This window comes from Thunnus albacares, chromosome 17 (genome assembly GCF_914725855.1).
Source record: "Thunnus albacares chromosome 17, fThuAlb1.1, whole genome shotgun sequence".
Taxonomy (NCBI): Eukaryota; Metazoa; Chordata; class Actinopteri; order Scombriformes; family Scombridae; genus Thunnus; species Thunnus albacares.
The window spans coordinates 15263266-15285526 of NC_058122.1; the positions used below are offsets into that span (position 1 = coordinate 15263266).

The following is a 22261-nucleotide window of genomic DNA, read 5'->3' on the forward strand; positions in this document are numbered from 1 at the left end:
CAGGTTATGTGTCTTTCCTTAAGTGGGACAGCTCAGGCTGAAACCTAGGACACTCATTTGGAAGCTGAAGGTCTCAATTGCCTTAATTCATACAATAAAAACTTATCTGGTCAGTAACACCCAAGGCCAAAGTGCATGCCAACATTTGGTCATATCAGTAAGTACAATGTTTTTACTGTTACAGATGGTATACTAGTGTGTTTATATTATGCATTAATATTAGTAATAATATAATTTGCAACCTGCCTAAAAATAAGTTCAAATCAAGCATTACAAGATTAAGACCCCTGAGTAACTATTGGTATTGCACATTTAATGTACTTAAATGTAATTTTACAACATATATGACTGTCCCATATTAGTAAAACCATGCTGTCCCACGTTTTAAATTACATTTTCTAAAGTGAGACAATGAACAATGGACTGAAATTAAAAAAATATATGAAACATGTTTTCACCATATTATAGCATATTTTGAGGCATGAATATATCATAAACACAATCTCACAATTGGCAACATTGCTTCATTTATGACACATTTATATCCTTAACATTAAATTACTCAAAGTATACTTTATCACTGACCTTTGACTAGACTTCCCAGCAAGTACTTCCTTTTGGAAGATTGCCCACCCCAATCTATGGCATCATGTTGTTGAAGTTGTGTAATTTCAATTACACGACACCCTAGATTTAATTTGACAGCATTCCTAATCATTAGCATTTGTGACAGATGCTCAGGTGTCCCACATTACACCAATTCACCCTACTGATTTGTTTATTTAAGTGTCCTGCACCCCTCTGGTGCCCGGCCCATATGGGCTTACAAGACACTAGACAATACCAGGATGGCCACATGACAGATCATGATGTTATGTTCCACAGACTCAAAAGAGAACATTTCAGAACATTTAGTTTACATGGAAGAGGTGTCCTGTTATAATGGATACAGTGTTCTCTGTCTCAGCAGCCAAGCCTCCCCTATAAATCTTGCTAGAACAAAAATCTCCATTTTAAAAAGCCAACTCAACATATCAGCTTCAGACAACCAGAACAAATCAGGGGTTTTCAACTGGATCTTTTCAAACAAACAATTCCTCAAGTCACTGTACAAAGGGCAATGAAATACAAAATGAAATGCATCCTCAACAACAGCAAGATCACAAAAAACAAACTTTGCTCATCAGGAACACCTTTATATCTGCTTACGTCAACTGCCAGCAGTAAAGTACCAGTTCTTAACTGAGCACACAGAGACCTTTGCCTTCTCTGTAGATATAATTTTATATATGGTTCTGTATAGTAATCATCTTTGATTTGAATGTAGTATCTAAGCTTGGGCTTCTTACAGTTGTCCTCCTTCCATTGTTCCTAATGGATTTTTATAATTTTTGTTTGACTGTATTTATATTACACTTCAAGTTATTTCTGAAAATAAAATTCAAGTCAGGAAGTGAAAATATTGCAGCAACCTCTCTTGACCAAGGATAATTGTGTGCACGATGCCAGTTAAAAATCTTTCTGGTCAGTTGTTCCTGCTTTACAAGACATGACTCCCATCCCAAGTCCCCTTCAACAGCTTGCTTAGCAGTAAATTTATGCATCCCAAGAAAACACCTCATGGCTCAATATCTGGTCAGACTCAAAAGAAGGTTCACCATTTTCCATTAAGATCTCCACTGGAATCAACTTGCTCTTTCATTGCCCCAGTTCATTTATTTCCCTCCAAAATTGCTGTGGATTATTGAGTTGATTATTGATGTTCTAACTGGACAGCTTGTCCTCTTTTAAAATATCTCTTGAAAAACTTCAATCTTCTATCAACATTAGATTGACAGTATTTAAATTCAAGTTTTAGAATCCTTCTTTTACTCTGATCCTTACACTTAAGAAATGATTCTCTGCTAAGCACAAGTCAACCCATAACTTGTTTAATTCATCATTCCAATGTGGTTGCTTTATTCTGTAATGCTTCTTTACCATAACCTTTTTTACTACATGGTATTTATCCATTTCCTTATACATAAGGTCACAAATTGGTCATAACAATGATCAGCATTTTCTTGTGTTTTCTGGCCATTATCGAGTTCATCTATGACCTTGAGAGGCACTTTCAGAAGAAAGAAAGTCAACAGGAACATTTCTATTTTACCTTTTCACTTGTTGCTGAGAGCCTACAATACTACGGCTAGTAAAGAATTCTCCTGTTTGGAATCGTAAACACAGCACTGAATGGTCAGGGAGTCTACTACCATCATCAATCAAATTCATAGCTTCAGATCCAGCCCTTTCTACAAGATCAGATGGTGTATAAACTTTAAATTCAAGACATGTTTTTGGTCCGCATGTGGTGTCACAATATAGTCTACAAAAGCTATTCCCCTGATAGAAACAGAAGTAAAATGATCAGTATCTGGACCCATTAAGCACACAGTATTTAGAGTCTTTTAGAAAGTCAATAAAGGCCTCCCTGTGTTTATTTACACCAGTGTCCAAAAGAACTGGGAGAAATGACGTCTACATCAACATAAACTTTTCAGTCTACAATACGACTATTCATGTCACTACAAATATAGACCGAGTCTTCACCATTGGATTGCATCAATGCCAATAACGATGAAGGAATAGAGTGACACCCGGTGTTCAAAACCTACTACTACTACTACTACTACTAGTACTACTACTACTACTAATAATAATAATATATAATAATAATAATAATGATAATAATGAGAAGAAGAAGAAGAATTGAAATGTTTCCTAACTTGTCTGTTAAGCCAGGTAGAGGTTTAGGAAAATTATCTAAGATATGAATAATATTGGCTTTCAGGTTGTCATAGCTGCGTCAAATAATCCTTGATTAACCAGTTTCAAAGTAGTTAATTACCCAACACAAGAAAGCACTGAGGAAAACTGATACCCTCAGTACCTATGTGGGTACATACTGTACACACACACTCATACATCATCACTCTTATATGTTAACACAGTCACTACCCACTGATTAAAACATCCTCTTGTACCTCCCTGTCTAAGTAACTTTTATATGAGGGCCTTGTTGAATCCCGAGGAAACTATAGTAACAAGCATTTGTATTTTGACTTTGTAGTACCATCTTCAAAGGCCAGCGACAACCCAGTCTGTGAGAATGAGAAAACCTGAAAAACTGGACATTCGTCATTTGTGGAACGATGGTGATGTGATCCCATTGTCCCTGAGATCACGTGACCACATTATGTGAAAGGAAAGATGATCGAGCTTGTCTCACGTCTCTTTCCTAGTGTTTAAAGAGCTGTCAGTTCACAGTGCGGATAGTTGATCTCCAATCAGTGACTATGAAAATCTCAATTTTTGTAATGTGTATCTACTACCTTCTTCCTGTGCAGCCTGAAGACATAGACCGCTGTAAGTAAATTAAACACTACAATTACTGCTAGCTTGGGTTTCCTCAGTCGTGAAAGTTTTTGTAGTTTTGCTAGTCTTGGTTCCTATTGATGTATGGCTGTAGCCTGCTGACTGTTGACTCTTTTTAACAGATGCCTACTGTGAGAGTTGTCTAACAGCAGCACAAGGTATGGTGAATAACTAATCAACTTGCCTTAGAGCTAGAAGCAATAATTGATAAAAAATGATACACACTGAATAATCTCCAAAGGGATTTCTTATAACTAAGTGTAATTTGTTCATATGGCTTTGTCTACTGCCCTCCAGAGATTGAGAAAGCCATGAAGGAAGCCCCACCTGAGAGCAGACAGACAGTAGTTAAGAACCTCATCAGCGGGGGTGTGTGTGAGAAACTGCTGTCCTACAAACACAACCCTTTCTCTAAAGACAAAATTACATCCTCCTGCAAACACTTGCTGGGTAAGATCAGGTTGTAATCACAGTTGTTTTGCATACATGTTTTCAGTCTAATTAATAATTTATTCTTGAATCCCCATTCAGATTCTCACTACAAACAGTTCCATGCAGCTTTGGTGAATAAGGAACCAAAACAACTGGGTATAGTCCTGTGCTATGAGCAGTCCACAGCATGTGTTGGGGTAAAACGCCAGTCTTTTGACGTAAGCTGTGACTATATTGGAAAATATATGAATGTCAATATGCATCAGTAATTCACCCAATTATGTCAGTGTTTTGACAAACAGTATTTCACTTTTGTGACAGGAATCCAAAACCACCTTTACAGAAAGTGACATTGATGCTCTACTTCGGGACAACAAGGAAAATGTGCGCATTGCTCAACCTATACATTCAGGTTCACCTGTGCAATCAAAAGATGAGTTGTGAAAACAGTCATGTTGCTTGCCACTGAATGTGTGGGGCTTGTTGTCATGATGCTCTATTTTGATTGTCAGTATAATAAAGACATTGTTGAAAGACAGAAACACATGTTGTCCTGAGCTGTAAATTATATCTGTATATATCTGGACCTGCATTGCCTCTTGTTGGACTAATAAGTCTATATATTTTTTAAGCCAATTATCCATATTATAGCAATCCTTTATCTGTGGTCTCCAGTTCATTCAGATTGCCTGTTTTACTGCCAGAATTCAGATGTTATGAGGCACTGTGTTTGCTTTTGCTTTATTCTTAAGTTGTTTCCCAAGTAAACATATGGCTGGCATATTTAACATAACAGATAATTACAATTACAGCCATCCAGAACTTCTTCACATCAATGCAAAGCCATAACATGTGTATGATTGTGTCAACCTCATCACAGCCATTCCAGCACATTTCTGATGTAATCGGATTAATCTTCCTTAATATACATGGTGTTAAATAAGCTCTATGTAAAATTACTAGACATTTTACTATTTTCCCAGAGTACTCTTGAGCAGCAATGACACTACAAGGTTGTCAGTATGTTTGTGGTAATTTGATTATACACATCTTTATTTAAGACTATGCTTATTGTGACCATATATCATGTTAAAATAGTAAAGATCTAAAAATTTGATTTTGATATGACCAAGATGAAAACATAACAGTGGAGTGGTATCAAGAAATGGCACAATAACAGGAGAATTTGTTTCCAAGCTTCCTAAGATAACATTAATGTTTGGAACAGCAAATATAGACAGCTGTGAATCTGCCTCCTGCTCATTGGCATAAACAAGCACCTCAGACTGCTCCCTCATCCCTGGTGGTCCCAGGATAAACGCATTGGACAGCACTTTTGTAGACAGTTCAAAAATGGTCTAAAGCTACTGTTTTCCTGATAGTCAGGAATATTTATCATAGCTGAACATAAATAAATATTCAGAAACCTCAAGACATATAAAGAAACGCGCCATCGGTGCCTTCCTGGCCATGTACTGCTGCAAAATAAAATGGCATGGAATAAATATGCATCTTAAAAAAATATACACACAGGTTCATTAACAGCTCATTAACAGTTTTTTTGTTTGTTTCCACAGGGGTTTGTAAAAATATTTAATTGTGCATTATAAATGATAATTAACTGAAACAGAGATATGTTGCATTCTCACCTGGATTTCAAAGTGCTTAGATAATGACAATGCCAAAACTGAAATACCAAAGTGCCCTCCTCGCCCCCACCCTCCCAGAGGCCCCAGAGAGCTACAGGCTTGGGCTGGGGTTTTGTGTGGCAATTATCGTGGCAATATAATTAGCTGCAAATTTGTTTGTGAATTTTGGAATATGCACCACTAATGCACAATACCAGCTGGCATAAAGGCCCTGAGGTGTACCTGCTTTGTTACCTGTTCTTGAGGCGCTGTCTCAAAGAATTAAAATCTAAATTTCAGACCATTATTTCTACTTATGCTTCCTAAATTAACTTATGTTTAATCACATTAACACACATGGGGGCCGTGCTAATTTTTGCTCAACTGACCCCTATGAATGCAGATGGAAATGAGCTAATAGCTAAATCTGGCATAAATCATCCCTTCCCAATTTGAGATGAATGTTTTTGTGCATGGTCCTTGTTTAATAAAGACTACTAATAGTAATAATGATCCCTGTGATGAACAACAGGATCACTATTACTTTTCATCAGACAAAATCACAAATTAGGTGATTTTAGATGTAAATAGTGAGGTAATTGTTTCACAAAGCCCCGGTTCCCTTTTCCTCACCGTTTCATCCTTTACTTCCCTCTCTTACCGACATGTGTCCCTCCTTGCGGTCGCACTGGTCGAACAACAGTAAATTAATAAAACATAACGAAACATTTACTATTTCTTGGTGCGTAAATGAAATTGTGGATGACAGAATGTCCCGAGAAGGTGACGTGACCAGGTCGCGTGGACACGTATTGGAACGTGGCCCACGTGCTGTTGCTAGGAGGCGCTGTTGTAGCCCGGAAGAGTCGAAAATGATGATGATGATGATGATGATGGGCAACCCGAGGTGGAGAGGAGACACGTAAAAAGGTCTGTGTTGTAGCCACCACTTTGCTGTTTCCTTGAAAAAGAAAATGTGGGCGACTCGTAGCACTCGGAAAAGCGAGAGAAAGAGAGGAGATATCACTTTGTATCCGCTGTGAAGGTAAGAAAATGGGTAATGAGCATTAGGCACGGCACGGGCGTATCAACTATCATCCAGCCGGGGCACATCTGTACTAAAACGCCTTTTCTTCCTTTAATAGATGTGTAAAAATCGAACATCTGGCAGATTATACATTTAAAACTGCCCGTATCAAGCTTGCTCTGTAATAGCTGGATACAAAAAGAAAACCATTTCCACCTCCGCTGTGCTGTCACTAGACTGATGAATCAATGTGGAGTAGCTGCTGTAATCACGCGACTGAAGACCACTAGGTTACTGGCAGCATCGTGAGGACACCACCTTGCATTCAGGGATGATCATTTTAATAGATTAACTCTGTAAAGAAAATGACAATTATCACAATACATTTGTTATTGAAACAATGTTTTAATGTCATCTACCATCTGCCTGTCTTTAAAGGGTTTGTACTATCCATTTGCTGACAGACATTTGAGAAATAGAGATTGTATTGATCAGACACACCATTCCCTATCCTCTCCCATGAGATGTGGAAGTCAGTCACCAGCAAGGTCTGATAGGCAAGAATGGCTGGAATGTGATGAGTGAGATAAAATCACTAAGAGCAAACAGACCCTCTTTTGTTGCAGGCGATGTTGTCCAGCTCGTTCACTTATGATGCACAGATTCTTTCCACTAGCGACCCACACCCAGTGCAGTCTAAGCTCACATAGCCAATGATTTGTGGACGTCCATCTAATTCAACACTCTCCATTTAATTTAACAGCCGGGTGACAAGGCTACATGGTGTGTGTTTCCTGCTCAGAGTGTGGATGTGTGGGTGTCAAGAGATGGAGAGCTACGATGAGTTCTGTCTGCGGAGTCTGGCTGTACTGCAAGAGGAGGGTAAATTGAGGAAGAGGACATGTGAGCCACTGTGTTCCCTGAAGGCTCGCTCTGTCATCCGCTTCCATGGAAGAGCGGTGCTTTCACCTCTGGTAAGGAAGAAATAAACAAATAGGCTACAGCTTGTGCTGAAGAGAAAACATGAGATTTATCTTAGCCAATTCAAGTTTCTACATCACACAGCTTTCCTCATCAAAAAGTAGACAGAAGCCATAGCTAATGGATGTTTCTGGGAGGTTTGCAGATGGCTTGACATGGTTCTGCCTTACAAAAGGTTTGGCTGGTTTCCATAGAGAGGCTTTATATCTCTCACTGCCCTCATGTGTCTCTGTAGTAGTATCACCATTTTTAATATAGCAACAGAAAGAATTGCTTACACTTGTAAGAATGTGATAATACACATTTCAAGCATACAACATCAATTTTAAAAAAAAAAATGATAAAGGTAACATTTAGGATAATACACCTATTTATTTGTGAGACCTACATCATATGTCTGGGCTGCCTGGCCTCAATTAGATCAGCACTTGGCGGAGGAAAGAGAGAGGAGATAATTGATGACGAACATCAAGTCTGTTTGATGTTAGTCAGGAGAATCCATCTACTGTTGACTGCTAACAAAATGAGTTTTCAGGGCCAGTGTGAGGTTGAGGGTTTTTGAAGATTTCTCTTCCACTCAAATAAAGTACACACAAAAATATACTGGAAGTAGGGTGATTGTGTTATCAGCAATAACTGTAAATCAAGCACAAACAAACCTCAAAAAAATACATTTTGCTCATTGAAATCCTCGTCATAAAGACTTCTTGACTAATCTCTCCTCGCGTGTGATGTTATTGCTAGAATCTGTTCAAATGAAAAAGTATTTGAATCAATTTTTAAAATCAGCGTGTGTTTTCCTTTTTCCAGTTGAGTGCAGAGCAGCGCAATGAGATGTGTGACTACAGACGGAGGGCAGTCCAGCTGGAGTTGGACATGCAGAGCAAGCAGAGGAACAAGATTTTTGCACGCGTTCAGGACATACTGGACCAAGCTCAGGTCAGTAGCACAGTGTGGTCTTGGTCACAGGCCCAGGTGTGGTCTGGTAGGGGGATCCAGTGGATAATGGAGTGCAAGACGTTTTGCGAAATCAATACAAAGTCAGGCTGTTTCATAGAAAGAGCAGGTACAGCAATATGCTACATCTAGATGCTTATGGAACTTAAATAATATCAATATAACTACTCTCTGTTCACAAAAGAAAAAAGTATTCCAGTTTATTTTGTATCTTTTCGTAAACAAGCCTCATCCAAAAGTTTCAAATATGCCCATATTTGATATAGGTCTGTGTGACAGTCACACGATATAGCATGAATCACAGTCTGTCCCGTAATCTCTTGTGACATTTGGAGACTTGAGTACAAGCTGTCTGACTCAACACTTTTCCTAAGTAGGCTCTGCTATTTTTACCTGATGATGGCCCTGTTTTGTCAACTCAGCATCCAAAGCAATATTGTCCACTTGCAGATCTGCTCTAGTTGAGAAATGTCTGGTCTTTGAATAAAGGTAATTTGCCTGTGATTGTCTATAATTACTCTGAAACTCAGGGATATGTTGTACTGTAGAAAGCCCTTAACAATCCAGGCTGTGCTTTTTAAGAGAGTGAGAGAAGTGTGTTTCAGGTGATGCATAGGTGTGGAAATAGAATAAAGGCATCCAGTGTCTTGGTTAAGATTAATTTTTGGGTTGCGTACACATTTTCAAGTTGGAAGCGGAAACGTTAGGGCCAGGTTAGGTCAGGATCATTCTAAATATCAGAATAAACTTCTAATCAGAATCTCAAATCAGGATTACACCAGTTTAAGCACTTTGTTTAGTTGATAATAAACACTGGACAATCTAATTTTATTTTCTTTCAATCTTTTGTTAGTGATGAATGAACTACTTTAAACCAACACAGTTTGGTGAAAAGTGGGAACCATCAACTGGTCATTCTTCATTGTCATTTTAGATTTTTTTTTATTATTTGATTATTGGTTGTTATCACTTTTTATCTCTAAACAGGCATACAAAGTACCAAGTGAAGAGGCTGACAAGTTGCCAGTTTCTAAATCTGCAACAGTTGGTGGCTACACCCTGATCACTGACTCACCTGGACTTGCCAGAGACTCCGGACTTGGGCTTCAAACAAGTGATCAGACTGCCTCTGCATGCCCTGACACCGCCATCCTCAATGGCTACAAAGCAGCGGAGGAAGTGAAGGTAGAGAGGGAAGAGAAGAGTGAGGAGGAAGAGGAGGAGGAGGAGGAGGAGGAGGATATTAGTTTGGACAGCCTTCTCAAGCGATCAAGGGAGTATGTGAAGAGAGAGCAGAGTCAGCACGGGTCAAAAGTTGTTCACACAGTCACTCGGACGCCCCCGCCTGAGATGGTCTCTGAGCAGGAGAATAAGACCAGTAGTCCAATGGGGGACACTGGTGTTGAGTTTGGATTCAGTCTGCACCATAGCCCCAATGGCCCACCTCAGACCCAGATCCAGCATCAAACTCTGTATGATCCCAATCCCCAACAGTCTGCCAGCCTCTCACCTAGTCTAACTGATCGGTATGTTCATCTCCCCAGTCCAGAGTCCAGCATTAGTCCCCGTGCACACAGACGCAGACCACGCCCAGTTTCTACAGGGAACATCCATATCTCATTCCCCATTGGGCCAGCAGATCTTATTCCCCGAAGCCCAGTAAGGTCAGGGGAAGGTGCTGGCATGGCGGACTGGGGAGAAGCACTCTCAGGGGCCACAAGATCTTCTGATCACTGGGGCTCAGTGGGGAGTGAAGGTGGGGGTGGTGTTAGCAGGAGTGGCAATCGTCGATCCAGTCATTGTGGTACCAGTCCAGTGCGGGAGATCTGTAGCCCAATCAGCACCTCAGGGCCCAGCCCGATGGGACACCATGACATTTTGGCTTCAGGATTTCGCCGGCGCTGCCACACCTTGGACAGTCAGTTGCATACCTATCACTCTGGATTTGAGCACATAGACCGCAGCCAGGAGAGGGTCCCTCGCTTCATGGCAGGAGTTACATGGTTGGCCCCAAGTCGGCGGAACCCTGCAGCCCCCTTGAACCAGTCATATGAGATAGAGAATCCTTCACCATCTCTGCTGAGGCCCCGCGTGACTCCTGACTTGGCTCAGGTCAAACTCAGGATGGAGCCTGAAGATCCTCAAGTGCCACATAATGGCAGGATCACGCCAACTGTCCTCAGAAATGCAGCTGAGGCACAAGGCAGCAAGACAGGTGAAGCTCTACATTTGTATACTCGGAATTGAAGCAACTCTTTATAGAACAGTTTCTTTAATGCATATGTATTTACTAAAATCTAAATAATGTGTTAAATAATTTACACTAAGATCATTGTGTCTCCCAGAGTGATGAAGAATAAGAGAAAATGGGGGGAAAAAGATGAAACTTTTAAAAAGAAAAAGTAAAAGATAAATCATTCTGTGTGTGTTTGTGCACATCAACAGAGGAGACCCAGAGGCGAGCACAGGCTCTGGAGGACATGCAAAGGCGTCTGGAGGAGGAGCATGCCTTGCAGATGTCTCTGCTCCTGGCTGAGCAGGAGAAAGAGCAACAGCGCCTCCGTCTGGTCAGCACATAGAATCACAAAATCTACTATAAATAGAAGTACCGAACATGTATTTTTTTATGTAGCATTTTATCAGTTTTTTACAAACTTTACTTTACATTACTTTCTATGTGTATATGTGTGTTTGTACATTAATGTGTGTGTGGATGTTTAAAACTGTGAACATGAATACAGTAAAAACAATGAAGTTTATGTGTGTTAATATGTTAATATGTGTGTGTGGTTAGGAGCTCGAGGAGACAGAAAGAAGGCTGAAGGAGCAGGAGTGTGTGAGGCCTCTGACTGGGGATGCTTGTAGGTGGAACCGTAGGTCTGTGAGTGACAGCTGTCCTGCTGTGAGCCCCTCCTGCCTGGGACTAAGCCCTGCCCAAACACCAGCCGAAAGATCACCTGGGCACAGTATAGGTACCACTTCATCATGCTTATGATTGTGTTGGAATTTGTAAAACAGTGGAGACAAAAGACTACATGCTCAGAGATAGATGAATAACATGGTCTATCAACTCCGGAGTGACTAACAGAAATGAGATATTTCTCTTGTAACTTCACATACAGTTTTTTGCTTTTATTGCCCTTTTCGAAAACCTTAAACATTGTAAAGATAAAGACAAAATTATTGTTTTGTAAGCATTCCACAGTTACATCTCCAATGGGTCTTAGTTAAAGACATACATTTAAAATGTAAATCCGATTTTTCAGACAGAAAAAGAAACTATGTAATATTTGTACCTATTTCACATATATTGATCTGAAGAATTTTCACATCTTCAGTTTTGGAGATTATTTTTGAAATTATGGAGATAGTATTGTAAACTTAGATTATTGTAAGATAATTGTACTTTTTTTTTTCATACTGGCACATCCATGACTATAGTAATGGTGTGCTCTCGCAGTTCACCTTCTCTGATAGTAAGTGGGTTTCCTCTCAGAGAAATAGCAGTAATACTGCAGGTAATTTAAAAATACCTCTGTTTCTCTCTCCAGGTTTTCCCAGTCCTGTCAGTTCCAGCGTGTCCTCTCCCTCTGTCCATCCTCCTGTCTATGTGTGGGGGCCCACTTGGGTAGCTAACAAACCTCGGGCAAGGCTAAGTCTGGTGGGTACACTCTAGTGCACCAGTAAGAGTGAGTGCATGACTCTGCGTGTGTTTATCAAAATAGTGACGTTTATTTCTCAAACCCTCTTTTATGCTCTTATCATCTCATTTCCATCTTTTTGCACCTTTTGTTGTATTCCCAGGTTCTGACAGCAGAACAGCAGAGAGCTTTGTGTCGAATTGGCGCCATCACTCGTGGCTTCCTCACACGGAGACTGCTCAAAATAGACAAAGTCAAACACCTGCGTCAGACCATCGTGGTGAGATTAAACTCTCGTATATACACAAAACACTACGTTATAATAAGTATAATAATAATTTAATGAATTATTCGTCATGTGGCTGACTGAGAAAAAAACATATGTTTATAAATTTTTACTGTATATATGTGTCCTCAGGATACACAAGAGTTCATCCGTTCATTCCAGACTGAAGCTCCACAAAAGAGAGGCAGCTTTTCACCACAAGATCTCTCCCTGCAGGAGAGAGTTAGAGCCCAGGTATGAAGTGCAGTTCCTGTCTAGAGACAGCAGAGGTCCATCTTTCTTTGTGTTTATGTGTGTATGTCTTCTGTTCTTCAGTTACGTGCGGCCCTTTATGACATCCATGAAATCTTCTTTGAAATGCCTCTGGAGGATCGATTAGCATTGCTGCAGCAGGACAGAGAGCTCCGTGCAGAGAGGAAGTTACGCGACATGGTAAGTTGAAAATACAGGCCAATAATAAATCACACAGCCATATTTAATCTAAAAGACCTGAAACAGCCCTTTTCACTCTTTTACCATTCAGTATAAACTTAAACACAAACTCGACTTGAGTTTGTAACACATTTGGTGAAAGCAGGCTCATGTTTTGTTTTTTTTGGGGGGGGGGGGGGGGGGGGGGGTATATTGTAGCTTGCCAGGCATCCATTTCTCTGGACAGTTAGTGTAAAGTCCACCTAGGTATGAATCCTCCTATAAATCTAAACTGATTGGTGATTGTGTCAAACCTACAGGAGAAAGCCAAGTGTCCCAAGGAGAGAGGCGTTCTATCTGCTGCCACACAGAGGTCTCTGGACCGGAAAAAGAGGTAAGATGGGATAGAACATATTTCAAAGCCTCACATAGTGCTGTATGGGATCTGCTTTGAGATGTTGATGTTTACAATGATGAGATCGAGTAATCAGTGGTGTTTTTATTGTATGTATTTGTACTCCTTCAGGGTTGGTGAATCCCCAGCGCAGGCTAGGAAGATGCAGCAGAAGCCAAAAAGCCCCACGACCAACAGGTGCCAAAAGCAGCTCTGACATTTTGTTATCACCTTGCAGTGACAAAAGAGTGCTTCATGTTTTCCTGCATTTAGATAATCTATATCTGTTCTTTATATGCCTTCTTTTTTTCCTTTCACAGAATCCTGAGGCCAAGCCAAGGCCAAAATTCTCCTGTCTCAGGTCAGCTGAACCGCCAGGGGTGAGTTTGTACTTTTACTTGCTCCACCATGCTTAACTTTTGGCCCTTTATCTTATAATTGCAGAGTGCAATTGTCATTAAACACATAAACTGTCATATGTTATTTGGTTGCTACTCCCCTGCCAAAGCTGTTGATCAGGTTGTTGTTGCTACTGTCCTGATTTACAATGATTAACAATGCCAATGCTCATAACAGAGGCGATGCATGAAACTTTTCCTGTTTCATGCCAGGCTTATATTTCATGGATCAACAAAATCATACTTTGCTAACTTGCACATCAGTCAAGTTTTGTTGATTTAAGTAATGAGCTATGATTCCAGCATCGTTTCAGTAACGTCTCACTAAAAGCAACACTGTACAGAAACTTCAAACTCAGCTTTAACCAATGTTTTTAAAGTAATCACATTATGACAGCGGTTGTTTCCTCTCAGGAGCTGGTACAGAAAAACCCCAGAGGAGAGAGTGAGGCGTTCAGAAAACCTGAAGAAGCAGCACTCTCTGGGTTAAAAGGTGACACAGCATCCTCTGATCTGTGAACTTGAATTTTTAATCTTTTTAATAAAAACCTTGAACCACCCAAACTCCAGTCAACGCTGCTAACAAGGTGATTGTGTTTAATCTACCCTCTGATATTCAGATGATTGTATTCACTATCACACTTACCTATATACTCCATCACAATGCCATTGTTTTTGACTGTTGTAGCTTGATAAAATAGTTTCTAGTGTCCCTAACTGATTGTTATACACAAGACTCACATGTAGCTGCTGTATTTAATGACTAGGTAGGTACATTTAATTTTTTTGGTAGTAGCTGTACATGAACGCAAGCTAGAAGAGGGTTAGAGCTAAAGGGAAAATAAGTTGTAAACATTTTAACTGTGCCTAAGAACTATGCCTTTGCTATCTGTAATATTTTAGCATGCGTATACTTACCAATTGTGGTCATACATATAGTGTGTATATCTGTAAGTAACAAACACCTGTGCCGTGTTAACAGTCCACAATGTAGATGCCATAAAATACAGACTATTTAAGTGTATATGATTAGTTCATTTAAAAATGTATGTTCAAGGGCTTTGAGTACCTACTTCTGCTTTCTTTATTTAATGGTGCTGAGTTTACATCTTATACATACGCTGAGACATTTCTGTGTGTTTCAAGATTTGGCTTAAATTGATGCAAAAAAAAAAAACCCAATGTATTTGTTTACACATTGGCACACTTTTGCATTATTGTAGCTTCACATAATAAGAGATGCACAGCAGACATACAGTGTGGTGCTTCCTCTGAAAACTCACTGAGTAAAACTAAATGGACCATATAAAATGCATGCTAAATTCTCTTATCCCCCACACCCACATTTCCCAGTGCAATACAGTTCAGACTCTGAAGACAAGAATATTTACATGATGACATATTATCTAACCACACATGAATTAATTGGTGCACTGTTCATTTAGATGCCACATTGAATTTTACTTCTGCTTCAGTAGTATTCAGTGTGTTGATGTTGTTTGCTGTGCCTTCTCTTTGAAAAAAAAAAAGTTTGTTTTTTTAATTTAAAATGCTGAGTCGTTTTTCTATGACCAGAATAAATTCTGTAATGATTTGAATTTTTTGGAATCTGATTTCATGATTAAATGTAAAGGTATCGGTGAAACAGGCTTGCCTCAATAAGGCTTACAAGGGAGTAAATGGTTTCATGTTACACTAGAAAAAACACTCTACCTACTGCTCTCACCTTAGCATGACCTCATGATGGAGTGATTTAGCTATTATTTTTCATTTCATTTTCACCTACATTTAGGTCATAAAGCCGCTGTAACCACCATGAATCAGAGGTTGACCACATCTGCTACCCATTTGACTAAGCAACTGAAACACTTTTTACAACTGCATTTCAAGAAGTGAGACTTTTATGACAATGACAAGATGTTGCAAAAACAAGAATAGCGCTCACAGTAATGTGCCAGTTAAAAAGTGCCTACTTTGAGTGCTGTTCTCGTTGTTGCAACATCCTGTTATTGTTACGTAAGTTCCCACTTCCTAAAATGCAGTTGTAAAAAGAAGTTGAAGACAAGGGAAATAAACTCTGTATGTGGTTACAGATCACAATTTTAAGTTTCTGTTAGCTATAAAATACATAAAAAATATATACATACATAAAAAAAAGCATAGATTTTAAGCCGTGCAGTTTCGAGGGCTTTAGCTCTGCTGTAAATTTAATATCTCTCGTATGTGTTTGGTAAAGGAACAAGCCAGCCATCCACATACATACATTTACACTTGATATCCTCTAAGAGGAAAGCTCTGGGTCGTCCTGTCCTTTCAACTCTTACCAAGATAGTCTCTGATGTGTTGTTAGGACTTATATTCCTGAACAGTGTACCAGGTTGGATGTCATACAAGTGGACCACAATGACTGGAATTGACTGGCACAAACAGTTGGATGTGCATACACAGTTCTCCTTTAAAAGTAAAAGCGAACATAGTTCTCCGCAGCACCCATTCTTGAGCTGAATAACAGAGTCTGTTTTCTTTTCACAGTTTGTAGAGTGATAAGCAGTGTCTTGATAAGTGAAGCTGTCAATAGCTTCAACTGATCGGACAAGAACTGGCCGATTTAAGAGTTCTTCTATTGTTAGTTTTATAGATCCTGTGAGATTCACATGGCGAGATTTTCCAAGGGGTTTGTAAGAGCCACTGCTGTCATTTAGTGGTGAGAGCTTTGCTAATGTTTCACCAAAATGTGAAGGTCGGTTAAAAACTAAATAACTAAGGTGTCTGGGTATGTGCAGCCAAAGGAGAAAGCTTTTATAAATTCCTTGGGGGTTATACGCCATGCCACGAAGAAGAGCCCTTAAACTTCCATTGTTTCTCTCAAAACTGAATGTCGACGTTGCCCAGAGAGGCCCCCAGTTCCGCACACTTTCAGTTAAGTGGATCAACTGATGGCAGTTGAAAGACACGTTTCCTTCACCGTATAGTTCTTTCATGTTCACTACGAAGAGTACCAAGGACTCATGGGCCATCTGAAGGTCATGCTGAGATACTGATTTTTGTAGGAGAATGTGAATACTAAATGACAGGAGAAAAAAATGTTGCAGAAACGTAGGATGCAGCACACCTGGCAGGACCGCAATAGCATAAAATAAAAGGAATGCTCGCCACTCTGACGCTTTCCAAGAGTCAATACATTTCAGTGACCGTGGAGATCTGGTTATTTCTAATGGCGGCTTTAGACGGAGAAGAAGGGAGTCCATTTGTGAGATCTGTTGACCTATATACCAAGGTTCCTGAGAGTTGACTGGGTCCAACCACAGAGACATAAGCTGTCTGGACACGCCAAGTAGAACTGAGAGCATGTAATCAGGTACAAATCCAAAAACAATGTCAAACATGGGAAGCAAGGAAAGCAAGGACAATCCTTTTACTCCATTTTTTGTGACGCCAGCCTTTTCAGCCTGTCTTGCGTTATCCTTAAACATTACGTCTGACCTTGCTGCTTGTTTCTCTTCATCATATGGGTAGGACCTCTTGGATCCACGGCCTTTTTTGACCATTGTGCCAGGGTGTAAACACCAGTCACAACCATATTCACCATTGAATTGTTTGCAATTCCGGAGAAGTGGTCTCGCTACAGCATCAGAGGAGCAAACCAAGGCAAAGACTTTTGAGGAGTGAACAGTGCCATTGCTGTCTTTCCACTGAAATGGATTTTCAGCTAGATTGCAACAGTCATCTATAAAAGGCTTTAGAAATGTGTTCATATTGGGTTTTTTGGGGCCAAACCAAAGTCCTGCTACCATCACATTTTCCTTTCTTTGTGTGTAGGGAAGTACATTTATCATAAACTGAAGGGGCCAAATTGAGTATGAGTTACAAATTGGTACGCCATCACAATTCCATGACAGTGTAAGGTCATCTGCAGCCAGTGCTCCTTGTTTAAGCAGATTCTGGTACATCCTCCCATCCATCACATCTGTAATCTCATGTCCATGTTTGACAGTCTTAGGTAACAACTTGTGGTTCTTAAGGATGTTTTTCAGAAGGTCTTTCAGCGATGTGAACAAAAAAAAGTGTCCACTTTCTGTACTGCTTGCTTTGTTGAATATTGCGCCACAGTGTAAACAAGAACCATTATCAGGATTTTCTCCCATGAAGTTTTGACAGACCTGACAGTAAAATACAGTAGACACGGCAGGAATCTTATCAGAGAGATACTTAGCTGCAACAACCAAGTTAGGAATGAGGAACTTCAGTAAAGTCATTAAATCACCCTGCGCAGCTGTTAGATGGTGACGCAGAATGAAGAGTATAACAGCAAGCAGGCCTTGTCCTTGAGTTACTGTGGCACCAGGGTAAATTGGTTCCTCCGTCTGCACAGACAAAAACAAATATTTGACAGTGATTTTAAGTAGTATATGTGTTAACAGAAATATACAGTATAACGTCTTACCATCTCATTGCCAGTGTGTGTGTCAGAATCTATCGTTGAAGTAGACTCAAAGTGCCATGGAAAAATAGTTGGGTCCTGCATATAACAACACATAATTAGAATCTATATTAACGTGAATTAACTGAAGTCTTGAGTGTGCGAAATGATGTGCAAAGCCAATGTTTCTGAATCTGCTGAAGGTTTTGTTTAATCTGGACCTACAGGTGACTTAAAAGAGCAAGATTCAAGTGTGATTCTGTTCAGTTTGCACATGCGTTCTCAGAACTAACCATTTCAACGCAATCCTCTTGGTCTGAATTTGCGTCAGTGTCAGTGTCGATCATTTCAGGAGTATCATCGTGCCATCGTTTCAGGGTCTGCAGTGGGGACACATGCTTAAGTTTAGCACTTACTTCATGAGCACATACTGAAACAAGTGTTAACTACTGCCTTAATAGCTTTTCCACATATGACCCAAATGAAGAGTTTAACATCAAACATCATCACATCGTTCTATTTTGGTACTTTTGGTACTTCTTTTTTTAGCTCTTACATGTACGATCCTAATTTATTTCATGTATTGATCAATTTAAATTATCTGTAATTTGTTCTAGATCTTTTGTTGAATAGAGGATAATCTAGTTGTTTTCATCTTTTTCTCTGTCTCTATAGGGTACTTTGCAACTTTCTTGTAATAAAGGGCCATCAATGTTGTGGGTGGGTGACTGTGAAAAGGTGGCAACAGGTGTGCATCATTAGCTGCACTAAGCAGTGAGTCACTAAGCTCTGTCAGATTGAGGTAGAAAGGATAAAACTGTTCTGTAGTAAATGACATTCTGCATAATTTGATGCACTTATAGTTGTGTGTGCTTGTGTGTGTGTGTGTGTGTGTGTGTGTGTGTGTGTGTGTGTGTGTGTTTAATTTGTGATTGTCAGCAGTAACAAAATTCTACATCAATGTTGTTGTTCATGTTTTGAAAGTGTTGTGTCACCCTATGGTAACCTGAGATGGTACCTACCAGTTAGGTGAGGCTAAGAAGGTAAAAACCTGGTCTATTGAATGAAGTAGGGACGAGAGTAGGTGGCAGCTTGCTGGAAGGCTGCTGATTTTATTTGTTTGTTGCTTCGGCTTAAATTATTTTTGTTGAATTTCCTGGGATTCATTTTTGCCTCTGCTTTCATTAATATTTTTGTTAATAAATATCACTTTTTGTACATGTACTCTAGCCTGCAAACTTGCTTTTTTGCAATATCCCTTTAAAGGTTTCCAGTGCCCAAATACCATCTTCTGTCCTTTATATGGGGTGGCAGCACTACAGTGCCCAAAGAGCTTGTTTTTTTTATCTCAAAGAGACAGTTGCTATTGTAGTTCCATAAAGAAAAAGAAGTGAGAAAGACAGTTTTAAGATAGTTGTTGTGTGTGTGCCACTTGATGATTTCACACAAGCTTAAGACAGAACTTCATGTAACTTGTGAAAGTGAGCGTTAATTTTAACATGAGTGATTAGTGTTCTGAATCTTGGTGTAAAATATCTTTATAACACACAGTACCACATTACCTGTACGTATTCTTTGAGTCTCTTTCTGAATTTCACCCTTGGTCCAATTTTAGAAATCAAGACATTGAGGTTGCCTGACTCTTCAAGACTTAGGAAACTTTCCTTGTCAATTCCTTCATCTGAAATTAAAAATACATTTAGATTAAACTTTGTTGGTTTCTACAAACATTCACATATAGAAAATATCAAGGATCTAGTATTATTGTGCTGCAATTTATTTTTACCTTCAAATCTGTGAATTAACTCACTGAGACCCCATTCAGTTAATTTATCCCGGACAAAATCAGATGTCTCCATGGAATTCCACTGCAAAAGTGGAAAACATGGAATTATTATATAGCTTAAACCAGTTAAAATGTATTATTATATTTAATAAATTGTTATTAGGATGTATATAAAAATTACAGTTTGGTGGAAACACATGTACAATATACAACATCCAACCTACAACTATTTTTTGTACCAATTAAAGGGATTAATTGAAACTCATGCTGTAACCACAGTTAAATTATATTGCTGACTATGTACAAACAGTGTTAGTTCTCCAAAACACTCAATCATTGAGTGGTCTATTTTCATACTGCAGACTGTTTTATTCGGTTTTAATCTCCTTTGACTCTTGTGACCTTTTACAAAAAGTGTTTAAGGGAACTGTCTGAAGCATGAATGTATTAAACTGAAGTTGCACTTTAATTAATTAAATTGTATCATTTGCTGTTATTGCTCAAATTAACAATAGCAGCTGCTAACAGTGATAAGACAAATTTTGAGAGCTGACACAATGAAACTTTGTATAAAAATATAACATTATAATTTCAGTCAGTATAATAACATTTCAGTCAGAATATCTGTTTCCGAAGCCAAAGAGGGCAAATTCCTGCATTAATTCTGACATCTCTATGCTGCATGTCATTTTTGTTAGATTTTTATGTAAGATATCATAAGATAGCCTTATTAGTACAAGGACTCTTCACAGTAGAGCAAATTACCTGCAAGTATTCTTTGAGTCTCTTTCTGAATTTTACTCTTGGTCCAATTTTAGGAATCAAGACATTGATGCTGCCTGAATCTCCAAGATGTAGGAAAGTCTCCTTGTCAATGCCTTCATTTGGAATAAAAAACATTCACATTAATCTTGATAATACAACATTGATTCTAGTTTTCATGAAGAATAATCTATTCGAACATGTGGACTTATTTCTTCCTGTGACTGAGATAGGTGGAAATACTTTGACACCACTTTCTGAGGTCTCCTGACTACACGTTTTATTGTTACTATTGTACATTGTGAGGCATCACAGGTCATGGGGACATCCTGATTGACTGAATATGTACATGCAAATTTCTTTGCATGAAGATGAGATCAGTGGCTGAACACTAGAGGAGCTCTGTTACCGCTTGTGGTCATGGTTACAATGTAACCATCAGTAATTCACATGTGCTTGGGTTGGACTGATTTTACACCCCAGATCAACTGTACACTCACTAGTCAGTTCTTAGTCCACCTCAAGCTTTTACCCTTTTGCTTTTTAGAAGTTCTGACTTTTTTCACTTTGGGTCTCTGAGAAGTTAGTGTGTGGCTTTCAAATATTCATAACAGTTACGTATACAAAAATCAAGGGTATGTCATCATTTTGCTGAAACTTTAGACATTAATTACAAACATAATTGTTCCCACCACGGCAGAGTATTAATACAATACCTTCAAATCTCTCTATGAAGTTACTGAAGCCCCATTCAGTTAATTTGTCCCGGACAAAATTGGGCATCTCCATGAAATCCCACTGTAAAATGATAAAAAATGATTACTGATTGGTTAATATTACGATTGCTATTGAACAATGACAATCTCACAATTCAAGTCTAAGGTGTGACAGGTAGACAGAGTGCACAAACAACATTTTACGCTACACAGAGAAAGGACACATAGCTTAAATTGCTTTTAACCTCTTAACCCTAATGACCTGCTGCTGGGCTAGTCATTATAAACTCATGATGTACAGCAAATATTCTTCAAACCAACAGAGCTTTCTCAGTACTGGCCAAAGAACTATGACTTACTGTACCTCTCTCCTGACACACATTTTTTTCATTCTATTGATGCTTTTGAGTGTCATCTTAAAACACACTACTACTCTTTTGAAGCCTTTAGATGGCTCTTGTCTCTCTGTAGGAGTTTGTTGTATCTATGTCTTGAAGTTTCCGAAAGGTACCAAATATGTCAGGCTGAATTTTGGGGAAATGTTTATAAGATAATGCAAGACATCTAATAAAATGTTTTCATTTGATGGAATAGTGCAGTCATAAAAGACTCTTACCAGATATTTTTGATAGAAAAATCTGTACCTTGCATTGCGTACCATGTATGGTTATATGTTTGAATTAAAGAGACACTTGACTTCAACCAACCTCAGTCTATTGATAATTTATCTATCAATTTTACATAGTGTAAACATCATATAGCTTCAATAAGGAGCTGGAACAAAATGATACATAATACAACTATGATACTTTGTAATAAGATCATTTTTACAACCCTAAAGCTTCTTGAGTTGTGCAATTTCAAAAACTGTCCTCAGCTGATTTGTAGATCTCGTTCATTTACAGTCTCTATGGCTTGTCTTTGGTGCCAAAACTATAGAGGCCGCAGACACCCAGGATTTGGTTTTAACTTTGGTAGGGACTTTTTTTTTAATCGGATGAACATAAT

General features: G+C 39.0%; 2 protein-coding genes across 6 annotated transcripts in view; one reads left to right on the plus strand and one right to left on the minus strand.

The window, feature by feature from the left end:
- sun1b (Sad1 and UNC84 domain containing 1b) overlaps positions 1-6228 on the minus strand; it is a 36121-nt gene extending 29893 nt beyond the window's left edge. Inside the window, exon 1 of the mRNA XM_044330237.1 lies at positions 6108-6228. Within this exon, the coding sequence (XP_044186172.1) occupies positions 6108-6115 (8 nt within the window). The 5' untranslated portion in view covers positions 6116-6228. The remainder of the gene's footprint in view (positions 1-6107) is intronic.
- An 81-nt stretch (positions 6229-6309) lies between these two features.
- On the plus strand, positions 6310-21914 carry LOC122966213 (centriolar coiled-coil protein of 110 kDa-like). Of its 5 annotated transcripts, XM_044330244.1 has the most exons (15): positions 6328-6519; positions 7265-7475; positions 8293-8421; positions 9427-10654; positions 10885-11006; positions 11234-11411; positions 11991-12100; positions 12244-12360; positions 12499-12600; positions 12682-12798; positions 13098-13171; positions 13304-13369; positions 13492-13551; positions 13984-14062; positions 20594-21914. In XM_044330244.1, the coding sequence occupies exons 2-14, from the start codon at positions 7311-7313 to the stop codon at positions 14057-14059; spliced, it is 2544 nt and encodes an 847-aa protein (XP_044186179.1). In that variant the 5' UTR covers positions 6328-6519; positions 7265-7310; the 3' UTR covers positions 14060-14062; positions 20594-21914. The 5 variants fall into 5 exon arrangements, with proteins under 5 accessions (XP_044186178.1, XP_044186181.1, XP_044186179.1 ...); XM_044330243.1 differs by lacking the exon at positions 20594-21914 and having other exon boundaries at positions 6310-6404; positions 13984-15167; XM_044330246.1 differs by lacking the exon at positions 20594-21914 and having other exon boundaries at positions 6313-6404; positions 7304-7475; positions 13984-15167.
- Positions 21915-22261: the final 347 nt, after the last annotated feature.

Bases quoted from the DNA above. Each gene is read 5' to 3' on its own strand.
- LOC122966213 (XM_044330243.1), top strand. From the start codon at position 7,311: ATGTGTGGGTGTCAAGAGATGGAGAGCTACGATGAGTTCTGTCTGCGG. The intron at 8,422-9,426 runs GTCAGTAGCACA...ATCTCTAAACAG, and splicing joins ACATACTGGACCAAGCTCAG to GCATACAAAGTACCAAGTGA. The intron at 13,370-13,491 runs GTGCCAAAAGCA...TTCCTTTCACAG, and splicing joins AAAAGCCCCACGACCAACAG to AATCCTGAGGCCAAGCCAAG.